Genomic DNA, 12,150 nt, shown 5'->3' on the forward strand with positions numbered 1-12,150 from the left:
ACCTGGACCGACGCTGGCAGCATGTGGTAGTTTCGCAGTTACTTAAGTAACTCTCTAGTAGTTTCGTTTAGAGTCGAAAGCTTCAAGAACTGTAGTTCAAAAAACTTCTAAAGCATTCTCTAAAGCAAAATTATAATTTTATACCCGCAATAAAAACGTAATCGGAATGGAAGCACTCTTTCATGCCGTAAATACAATGAAACATTCGGATGAACTACAGTGCGTGCCCAGGGAATCGAGTCATTTTTTTAGCGGTCGCTTTTTATCATTTATACGTTCGCCTCACTGATAAGCACTACAAAATTGGAAAAGCCGGCAGATAAAAGCGATATTGTCGGAGTATTCTCAAAATTAAACCTCGGAATTTTCTAGGCGTTTCTAAGCTTGTTAAAAAACACAGTATGCATTAATCCTTTAAATTCTAACTGGCGAGCCAGAAATAAGATTAAAGGTGTATATACTGTACACTTGATCCTTGCAAAAAGGTAACTGAAAACAAGGAGTGAGGAATAAATTTTCAGGCACTGTGCCGAGGTGTTTGCTTCACTGTCCTTGCCCTATGAGCAGTGCTTCCTGATAGCACCACCAGGACCAACTATGGGACCAACGTCCTACATTAAGGGCCTTCACAAATCCATTGCAAGGGTCAGGCACCGTCTCGCCACATCAGCATAGTTACACACTGAGCAATGGGCGACACGGCAGTAGCCTCGTATTTGCAAAATAGCCCTCACTATCTCCTAGCATGGCAAGCGGTCAGGGGAGAATCTGACTGTAGTTGCCCGCTTGGCTGGTAAAGTCAGTGGGGGGCATAGTCCGCGAATGGCACGCTGCCCAGGTATGCAGTTGCATGCCGCGGCTGAAACGGTTGGGTCGCCATCGCAAGAAAGCACGGACGAAACTCTGGATGTTTCCTTCCAGTACTAGGCCTGACCAGTGTCGTGTACAATGTGGGAGGATAGCGCAGGGGAGGATGAAATTGAAGGACATGTGAGTTTTCGTGGACATAAACAGTGTAACGAGCAAAAGTCTTGGCTGAATCATAGTTTATCTAGGAGGAAGTGGCGTGGTGCACGGGGTGACCAGCAAGCTCAGTACTCCGTTTGCGAATATCTCTATACTTTGTACAAGACTGTACATACAAGTTTTCATCCAAAAGCAACTTGTCGTCGTCGTCACTGTCTCGGCATGGCAACAGAAGGCAGTGTGCGGCACGCAGGCATCATCATCATCCCCACTAGACTGGACTGGAAATGACTTTATTTCAATAAAACCTGCAGTGGGCTGGAGTCTGTTACGATCCCCGCCCCGATGTGGCCCGCCGTTGCATCTTCTCTGCGGCCCTACTAAGCGCTAGCATTTCAACCCAGTTCTCAACGGTGGTGTCAACAGAGATATGTTATTAATCGTACTCGCATTGGAGTCGAGGCATTACTTTGCATTCGGTGGGGCAGAGTTTGAAACATCTAACATGTATCATGTGCTTAGCATGGTGAAGCACCGCCATCCCGCAAAGCCCGACATAACCAGTGACGGCGCACTCGCATGGTTGCCTGCATGCATGCCTCGCCAGTGAATACAACCTGTACAAGCCCGTGCCTTTCAAGTGCAATGAAGACCTGCTGGATGGCCCATGCTCCACATCTCTATTAAATGAGAAGTGAACCTGAACATTACTCCTTTGAATGAAAGGAAGCCTCGGCACGACAGCCTAGCCGGCTGCTGACACTGACCAAAATGGACCTCGGATATTTTCTATACAACACAATAAAACACCATATTTATGCTCCTGTACAGGTTGTATTCACTGGCGAGGCATGCATGCAGGCAACCACGCGAGTGCACCGTCACTGGTTATGTCGGGCTTCGTGGGATGGCGGTGCTTGTCCGTGCTAAGCATATGATACATGTTGGATGTTTCAAACTCTACCCTACCGAATGCAAAGTAATGCCTCGACTCCAATGTGAGCACGATTAATAACATCTCTGTTGACACCACTGTTGAGAACTGGGTTGAGCAGACGACGGACGCCGGTGTTTTTTTTTTCTGCGACGTGCGGGTGTAGTGCCACAGGCCGCGTCATGCCCGTGGTGCTTCGGCCATGTCCGTGGCTGTTTCCACGGTTGCCAAGCGAAGAAATTGACAGCTAAACTTTTAAGAGAATACCATCTATAGCACAAAAGCCTCCATGCGCAAAATTCCTGATGTTTTTATGTGCGCGTAATTTGGAATGCCATTCCGTCATGATACCACAACTTGCCAGAATTGCCAGAATACGAGCATTTACTTTGGATGAAAAAGCAAGGACTGTGCTTCTACTGATAACAGGAACACAGCCAGGTATGTGCTATGCGTCATGCAAGAACCTTCCTTAAAACTAGAATGGTTTACCCCTTAGTAGAGGGGTGGTAGCTGTGTAGGGGGTTGAGCAACTTCCACACAATCCCTGAAATCTTCAAAACTTCCAACCAAAAATAATAATCAGAGCTCCACCACTGGCTGTGTTTTCTACCTTGAGTCAGACCATTTATACTGAAAGCTACACCATTTGTTGGATTAAAAATAAGCAGTGGGTAAGCACAGAGGTTGGGCAGGTACAAGCACTGCTGTTCAGCTAAATGGGGCCTTCAATAGATGTCCACCAGTGCTGCAGGATGAAGTTATCTCAATGGTTTAGAGATACACCGTCATGCTACATTTTGTGAGTCTCCTTCCTCCAATGAATAGACAATAATTACATACTACACAATTCCCCCCAGAAAAAGGAGAAGAGCCACAGGTATTGGATGTTGTGTAATTAAACCCACTGTTAATGCCAGGACATATGTACCTATGTATGATACAATGGTGTGCTCTGTCACTCCGTGTGAAGTCCATCTTCCTTGGCAAACCAGGCAAACTGTTTCACTTTTGCCAGTTTTGCACTGTCCGAAGAGCACTCTGGCTCAACCTTGGTAGACTCGTCCATTTTACTCTCCACAGGCACTTGGTCAACCTCCATGTCAGCGTCTGAATCAGATCCGTGCTGGCTCATATCTTCATCATCTTCACATTCACCTGTTGTAGCGCTGGAATGATGGGGAAAAAAAAAAAAAGTGCCTATGTAACCAACTGAATAGCAAACGAGCACGCAAAAGCAGTCAAACAACATGTGGGCGGAATATGAATTGCAGCTTTAGTTACCTGGTAACATCCATAACATCCAATGACTTATAAAAGAGACCTGCCGGCACTCAATGTGCCAGAAAAGACCTCATGTGACAAGACGCTACACATACAAGAAAAACTACATACAAATTTCAAGTGTACTTTCAAGTCTACAGAGGTGCCTTCTTCTACTAAGCAATTCATTTGCACTGTCCCTCATCCTTTATTTCTTCCCATTCGGACAACTGGACATTTAATACCCCTGTCACACGGGCACTTTCAATCCGGATTGAAGCGAAGCGTGACCGACTTTTCGAGCGCACTCGACGCATCGTCGCTGCTACACGGCATGTTTCAATCCCAATTGCGAAGTCACACTGGTTGCACTCACGTACGCCAGACGGCACCAAAAATATATTTTGCAGCCAGCACCTGGTAACTTCGCGCGGTTGTAGGTATACGTAACTATATAAATGTTATCGCACGTTTATTTGAGTCAAGTTATTTGATACAATTTGTGCCGTTAGTGGAAGTTGTCACCTTCTGTGCCATTACTCAGTGGGGACGAGAGTACAACCGTTTTCATCTGATCGCGCTTGGAAACCTCAATCGCGCATGGGAAACCAGGATTGAGTTCAAGCGAGATCGGGCTCGATCGTGATTAAAACTGGGGTGTAGCAGCGCCCGTTCCGGATTGAGCTCGATCCGGATTGGCTCAATCGTGATTGAAAGTGCCCATGTGACAGGGGTATAAGCCTCCAGCATTAAAGCTCACTACTAAAATTTTGCACATGACAATTTCATGTGCGAAGCAAGGCTGAAAAAGTGGTTCTTTAAACAACTGCAACAAATTTCGTTCACTTGTACATGTCTTTGCAATAAAAATAAGACACACAAAGTGCACAGCAATATAAAACTTTCAAGAATTTCCCTCAAAGGTGCATTACTGAACGGAAAAATCACCTTTTTGCATTTTCATTCTTGCTGAGAAATGCAGACAGCAGGTTCTGGTACAGGCTGGTCATTGGGGGCAAGGTGTGAGACGCCACCTCCAGGAGCTGCAACGAAAACCAACTCTTTGGTGAATTCGCTTCACAAACAAACATTCTAGCCTCAGTGTGTTGGTCACACAAGTTTCAGCCCTGCCACTTCTTTAAAGGAGTAGTGACACGAAATTTAAAAGCTGAGATACCTACGTAAAATGTTTCCTTTTTATCAGGAGATATCTCCCAGCAAGTTCCAACAGTAGCCGTTCGGTATAACATATTTTAAACCCATTTTAATCTCCACCCGCACCAGAAAGCCCAGAGTGGGCCAGCATGACATCGTCTGCTACTTGCCCCAAACTGCTGACATCAGGCCTCCCGTGACGTAGCCGACGCGCTGGCTGCTGTTGGCGCGTGCTACTACACCGTGTGCACACGTCATGGGACTGACGTCATGCTGCCCAGGCGCACTGGGATGGTGAAAACCTAGGCCGATCTGGGCAAGCGCGTGCGCTTGCTCGCGCGCGTGTCTAGACTGGCAGCGGTGCGACAAGAACAGTGACATCAGGTGCTACCTCCTGTCATGGTGGCAGCTCGGTGTTCGTTTTGTCGAAACCGAAACTGACACGAATAAACGATGCCGTGAATGATTGTTTACGCTGTTATCGACTGTCTAATGTGCCATTCTGTGATTAGTGGGCTAATAGACACCCATAACAACGAGGGAAAAAAAAAAAACACGTACCGCGAAAATATTGTGTCAGTACTCCTTTAAACCATGGGCAGTAGCCATACTTTGAGTTACAAGCATACCGCCGAACAATAGAAAAGAAAAAATAAGGACAAGAAAAGAGACAAATCAATGATCAGGATGGCCAGGTTCAACAACCGGTGTTCAGGCCACTGTTGTGGGCTGTGGAAAAAGCCTACACTAATAACAGACTTGTAAGAGGACGCACATAACAAAACTCGTTGCTCGTGAACTGCCCGATGGAGATGGGCAGCTGCCAAGCAAAGACAGTGCAATCTGTGAGCGTGTAAATGTGTCACTTGCGTTGCACGCTAATAGGGATAGCACAGCTTGCCACACACACACCTGATGCACCTCTCGGAAGCCCAAAACTCCCAGCCTCTGCTGCTCAGGGGCATCAGTCGCGGCGGCTGAACGGCTCTCCTGGGCCACCAAGGCACCAAATGGCGTAGCGGGTAGCACAGCATCCAACTTCACCTGCAATCAGAAGGCAGCAAGCAGATACGTCGTAGTTTGTCTGTTTAGACACCAAACTCTAGTGCACAGAAATGATCACCCCTTTTTAAAAGCCGTCCTCGCCTATATAAAATTTCTTGCTGTCATTAAGACCAACTTCATTGCTGTTTTTACTCACAAAGAAGCCTCACCTTCTTGTTTGCACAATTTTTTCAAACAGCTTGTCAGCGGGAGATTCTCGGGAGGAGTACAAAGTTTACGAGAGCTAATACCCATGCTACATCAGTGTGTGACAGGACATTGGAGTCCAATGGCCTTTGAAATTTCAAATAGCCTTCAAACGGAAGGAATTCCGCCAATCTACACAACAATTCTCAAAGGCAGTTGAAAGTTTCCATGTTCATCTGCCATGATTTGGTGTAGCCACTGCTTCCCAGTTTCGTTCTCGTAACTTGGCAAAAATTTTTAATTTCACTGTTAAACTTGGCCAAAGAACTCTTCCGTGAGTGATAAAATTCATCATAACCTATACACATGCACAAAACATGCCCAATATAGAATGGGCATTATGGCTTCCATAGGCCATTGCTTTTTTTTTTTTTTCCGCATGATGGTGTCGAGTATGAAGTTACCTTTTTTTCGCACCACCTGTGTCAGGAGTATGAAATTACCTTTACCGAATATCATTCGACTCAAATGCAAATGTTGTGCTGCTCCGCAGCTTTTGGAACGGCCTACGGCTTAAATGACAGTTGAGCCGAATGAGCACCCCAACAGACTTGGTGCTCTCGAATGCAATGGACCTTTTTCCAGTAGCGATCTGCGCATGCGCGGGCTGCCGGTCCGCCATTCTTGGCAGGCGCCTCGGGCAAAATAAACAAAAGCGCGCCCCACGGTTTTCTGCTTAGGGAGCGGCTATAACCTGCACGTTTTCTTTCTTTTTTCTCTTTGGACTCCTCATGGTGGGTTCGTACGTGCATACAATAATGGCTTTCTAAGAAAAGGGGGGGGTGAACACGCTTGAGACTGACCACGCTGCCAGCACATGGCTGCCAGTGAGGGGGTTACAAAAAAAAAAAAAAAAAAAAAAAAAGGGGGGGGGGCGCGCTTCGAACACGGCAGATTAGTCACGAGAACGTTCGCCTGCTACCGTGACATTCTTCATGTGAAAGGTGCGGGTGACGGGTCAGTGCAGGAGGGGCAGCATTACCAGGATATTTTGTGCACGAGTTCTCCGAAAGCCAAACTTTCTTATGGGTGTGCCTTACTGCCATTTTTAGTTCGCCGTGGCGGCTGCTGGAGGGACCGGTACTGGAAAAAGGTCCATTTCTTGCAGTCTCGTGCCCAGCGTTTGAAGTCAGCATTAACAAATCTATGACTGGAATACTTAAAACAAACAAAATATTTTAATTGTGGAACTGGTTAACAGCGAAGCTGTTGTTGCTGGCCGTAAAATGTGCGGTGTGTGACGTCATGATAAAACTGGGTCATAGTTACTCCCACCATTTATTGCGTTTGTGAGCACCTGCCTTACGAGGAGCGTCCGTTGTCACCAAGGCTTGAGCGTAATGCTTGCAAAAAGATACCAAGAAAACAGTTCATGTGCATTTGTGCTTCAAGGGCGGGAGCACAAGACAGCCGGTTGCCGTCGGTTTTGGCACATGCTGACACATTCCATTTTGGGAGAAATGTGAAAGCCTGCGGACAAAACGATCCAGGCCCGCCAGTCATGCATGAGGAAGACTACGATACAGATGGATATGACGATGACTACTATAATCACAGTGAAAAGCGACGGTGGAACATGTAAATAAACAATTTCAAATCTAATACAATGCAAGGTGGTGTGTCCTTGTGCTTGCATAGAAAGAAATGCTCCAGCTTCGCAATGGTTCAAGCCTTGCGTGACTTGGTGCAAGCTTCGTCATTTTTTTTTTTCATTCACTAACTCATGATGCCAAGATGTAATAATTCCATACTTTCAGCACTGGTGCCAGCAAGCAAAAAACAACTGTGGCCAGACGCTACAAAACATGCACCTAAAAGTATATATAAAAAAATGTTGATTGCAATACAGAATACAGTAAGAAGTGTGACAAAGCTTGCATTATTTATGGATTTTACTGCCAAAGACTGCTCCTAAATATAATTGTGGCATTATTGTATGAAAACAGAACTCGATGGCAGCAATGCCATGCAGCACTGCGAGCGATTGTTAAAGCTCTCAAGTCAAACGCCATTGAAATTGTAGTGGCGCACGGAAGATCCTGAATGGCATTCGAAGCCCCTCATCTGAGTCAAATGCCATTCAGTTTGAGGGCATTCGCGACGCCAGTGTAGCAGGGGTGTAAACTTAGCAATAGAAAACAAGAATAAGTGAAAAAATATTAATAGCACGCTCTCTGAAAACCAAGTTTTACTCGCAAAAAATAACTACTATAAATGCAGCACGCAACAACTGCACCAGAGAGGACAAACGTTCGCATTTCGAAGGCCTTTGAGAACCTCAAAGGTCGGTGGGGGTGCTCCTTTGTCTCAATCGGCATTTCAACCCAATGCCTCTGAAAAACATCGTGTAGCAGCTCAAAGGTGGAATTTGAGTTAAAGGCATGCGCAAGAAAAGCTTGGCGACAGCGTGTGCTGCCATTGTAGGCTATCCTGTTTTTCACGCATCATAGATCTGGTTGCATTAGCCAAATGTCCTCTGTGCGGCGATATGCCACCTAAAACACCTTGCAGGACCTTTGCAGCAGCAACCAAATATTGCTGAATCATGCCAAATGTCTCTGTGGCATATTTGCCCATTTTTGCAATCAAGTTCATGTTCCCTCTTTGTTCTAATGTGCTATGCATGATGACATTGTAGACATGGTAAAGCACAACAGTTGCACAGCTTCCACTGTACACAAAATGCTTTTTCATACACTGACTTATAAAGGTCGGTCCCTAATGTGACTGCGGAGGGAGACTTGTGCTGCTTTTCGTTGGCATGTTAAAAAACTTGTATACAGCAAAATGTGCAGGGTTAATCCCCTGCCCAAAGGAATTCGCAAAGGTGCAAAAAGGGTAGACTGTTCTTGGTTGTTTGCGTTGAGTGTATGGATGTGCGTAGGCATGCATACACATGGTCATTGAGATTGCATGTGAACATTCATACTATTCAGGCACTTCAAAATTCTCTTGTTTATATACACTGCATTGTTACTGCCCATGTGCAATTGCTGTTCTCATTTTACCAACATAAGCACACAGCGGTGCAATGATTGCCTGCACTACACTAATATGTGCCCTAAGCTGGGCCAAAGGCCTCGTCTTAAAATAATCCCTCTGCACAACTTCCGTCTTTTATTTTTGCGACAGACACGAGGATGGATACACATTTGCCCAGGGTCAAAGTGCCTGTAATTCGTTTTGTGGAGGAAAAGAAAGAAACAATATTTTGAGAAACCTCTACACTGGCCCATAGGATGTCCTAGGTTTCACTTGTCAAGCGAGCTCCCCACATCCACAACCGAATGTGGACGCAACACGGAGAACGTTCTGCCAGTATTGTGCCGGCAGCACACAGAAACGAGAGCTCAAAGAAAGCCTAGTGGTTGTGATTTATGCCATTGATGCCACAGTAGGTGCGGCAGCGTAGTCAAGGTCCTGACAGAGATCCAACTGGAGCATTGCATCCATGGCAAAGCATGCTGTGTTTGGCCAAGGTCGTGCTGTGCTGTATTTAGGTGGCCCTTCCAGAGTGGATACCTGTCTGTGAAGGCGAGTCTTGTTGAAGAGCCACAGCGAGCTTTACCCAACCATTAACCCATTTACAGCAAGGTTCGACCAAAGAAACGTTTCGCCAAAATCAAAGAGCACCTTTTGTCCTGCAGGTGCTGTTTCTTCCTCGACTCCCTCATCCCAGGTGTAGAGTTCCTGTGAAGAAGGAAAACATCAGATCAGTTTCAATATGCTCTATGCAGATGACTCACAGCCCTTTCTCTGCCCTTCCAGTTACATTTGCAGTGCCAGCACTTGCCCTAATCAATGCTATTAGCACTAGTTTTGATTTTAACACAGGCCTCACCGAACTGCAACCAACAACGTTGTTTGTTTTCATGTGCTAGTTCTATGGGTGCATCTTCCCACATAATGCCCTCACAGCAGTGTAGGCACAGTCAGAATGAGCATAAATAAATATGCATGCTTTGTCATGATGAATGCCCTGCTGACCCACCTGCTGTGCACTGAGGAAACAGAGCCGCAACAAGGACTCTCGGCCATCCAAGTTGTCTGGAAAGAATGCTGCAGCAGTGACGGGCTGACAATCGGCGGGGACGTCACTCGTGCGTACCGCGTCACGGCTCTTCGGCTCGAACAGCATCACTGCATTGGCAAGACAGGAGGGATGCAGACAGCAGCTTTCCTGTCAATGGGAACACACTGCACAGCGTGCTGTGTGTTGACTGCATAGCCAACACAAACCTCCCACCCAAATGGACATTGCACTGGAATCACACCCAACAATGTATGTGACCATGTGTCGATTTCTAAAGTTGCCGTTTCTAAAGCCACGGGCATTCTTTGAGCTTGTTCACAAGCTAAGTTAAAGGGATCCTGCAACACTTACAACCGACTATTTGGAATGCATGTTTGGATAAAGTCTATTGTCTCAGGAATCTCCTGCCGCAAGAATTATTAAAATCCGTTCAATATCACCGTAGATACACGCGATGAAATATCGCGCATAATCGTTCCCTCTCAACTCAGCGTGGACTACGCGGCCAAGGCTGCGCGCTCTCTCCTGGAGAGGGGGGAGCCTCGTGACGTTCTCTTTTGGAACCTACAATATGTCATGGGCCGGCAGGTTTTCACTTTATCTCGGCAACGGGGAGTCGCTCGTTTCCGGTGCGGAAGGAGCGGTGCGGCAATCAGGCATAGTTGCCTTCATGTGGGTTATCCGACTGTTGTGTTTTCGGATACCTGCTTTCGCTACCGTGCGTTTCGTCGTGCGATGGACCCAGCTCTGCGAGCGCGGCTCGAAGCGGCGAGCGCAGACATGGGTTTCGACCCGTATGTGGACACTCCTCGCCGCAAAGTCAGGAAAAGAGCCGGCGGCGGTCCCCCGGAGCCACCCCACCATCACGGTACAGTGTAGTAACGGTACACCCGCGGGAACGGCCACAGCCACAGTACGCGTCGTCGACGGAACTCCGTTTGCTCGAAACAGGGCCACTCATACGCTCGCAAGCGCTCGCGCAGACTCGCTGTACGCCATTTTTCGAACCACAAACACCAAGCAGGTTGCCAGACGTTGCGGCCTAGATGCGTTTAGTGCACAGCGCCACCGACGGCAGCGGATTGCACTGGAAACACGAAAGGAAAAGATCTTTTTTGTCATTTTGATCATTTTAACTGTGACGTCAACAGCGCGGCCCGAGTGACGTCCCTCGGGCCGCGATTGAGCTGCATAATGAGGAAAATAGAAAGGAGCGCGGTTGATTTTTCCGCGTCCTTCACAGCGATTTGCACGGTTACCGCTTCACGTACACGTGTAATGTTTGGCTCAGGTATTCCTGGGGGTGTAATCTAAATGTTGCGCAGGTTTACTTGCACTGCTCAAAGAGTGTTGCAGGGTCCCTTTAAGTAAGAGTGAAGCACTATCTGGTGCGCCCACGTTGCCCCCCTGGTTGAAGTGCGGCTCACCTATAGCCTGTATTCAATAGCAAGGCACGCATGCAGGCAACCACGTGAGTGTGCCGTCACTGGTTACGTCAGGCTCCGCGGGATGGCGGTACTTGTCCGTGCTAAGCGCATGATATGGGTTGGACATTCCAAGTTCTAGCCCGCCGAACGCAAACTAATGCCTCGACTCCATTGTAAGTGCGATTAATGACATCTCTGTTGACACCACCGTTGAGAATCGGGTTGAAATGGAGCAGGTGACGCACACCGGTGTTATTTTTTTTTCCGGCACGTGGCCGCAGTGGCACAAGCCGCACCATGTCCGTGGCTATTTCAGTGCTGCCAAGCGAAGAAATTGACACTTTTCGATGAATACCACCTATACACCAGTGCCAAATATCTTCTTAGTGTTGGTTAGAATGAAATACTATGAACCAGAGTTTGCAATCTTCAAGTCCCTGCACGCGAAACTCACGCGGTGTTGTTACAAGAGTCACTCGGACATGGCACAACAACCCTGGCTGCTGGTTGTGCGTAAACTTTCAACCAAACCCATCCATAAATTGGCTTATTGCTAGGCAAGCTCAATTACAGCAAACGAACAACAGAAGACTCCCAACACCAGCTGCTTGACACTGTGCTGGTATGAGAACAGAATCAAGGGACACAATCCTGTTTGCACACAATCCTGTTTGTGACACAATCCTGTGTGCTGCATTCCCTTGAGCCTTATTAAACTGTAACACTCAGTTCAGTTATCATCAACAACTTTTCTTTTTCTGATGAAATGCAGTAGTTTTTGCAGTTGATCAATGAGGTTACGAGTCAAGGATGCATGGTCTTGATCCCATAAGGGTGCATGGAGTGTCCACACCAAGCTACAGCGTCTGCTTGCTCACCCGAGTTGTTGTCGCAGAAGGCCGCCATGACTCCAGAAGAGACGTCTGGCACCAGGCATGTCGCCGTGCAGTCCAGCTCCCACAAAACTGCACACAGCAGGGAGAAACTAAGCACACACGTAGTGCAACAAAGGCTCATCCTCGTGATGCGGCTTCAAATGACACCACAAGGATGAAGCCTTATCACACCCCCACACAAGGCACGTCACCCGTTACAAAGGTAAAATAGAGCAACAATGCCCA

General features: G+C 47.2%; 1 protein-coding gene across 1 annotated transcript in view; it reads right to left on the reverse strand.

The window, feature by feature from the left end:
* Positions 1-2,781: 2,781 nt before the first annotated feature.
* The window catches only part of L(2)05287 (WD repeat-containing protein l(2)05287), a 53,850-nt gene continuing 44,481 nt past the window's right edge, over positions 2,782-12,150 (reverse strand). The window contains exons 14-19 of the mRNA XM_077700024.1: positions 11,908-11,994; positions 9,561-9,709; positions 9,203-9,259; positions 5,231-5,362; positions 4,112-4,206; positions 2,782-3,069 (exon numbers count right to left, since the gene is read on the reverse strand). Of these exons, the coding sequence (XP_077556150.1) occupies positions 2,859-3,069; positions 4,112-4,206; positions 5,231-5,362; positions 9,203-9,259; positions 9,561-9,709; positions 11,908-11,994 (731 nt within the window). The 3' untranslated portion in view covers positions 2,782-2,858. The remainder of the gene's footprint in view (positions 3,070-4,111; positions 4,207-5,230; positions 5,363-9,202; positions 9,260-9,560; positions 9,710-11,907; positions 11,995-12,150) is intronic.

Source organism: Haemaphysalis longicornis, unplaced genomic scaffold (assembly GCF_048455015.1).
Source record: "Haemaphysalis longicornis isolate Haplotype H1 unplaced genomic scaffold, Haemaphysalis longicornis Haplotype H1 scaffold_2, whole genome shotgun sequence".
Classification (NCBI taxonomy): domain Eukaryota; kingdom Metazoa; phylum Arthropoda; class Arachnida; order Ixodida; family Ixodidae; genus Haemaphysalis; species Haemaphysalis longicornis.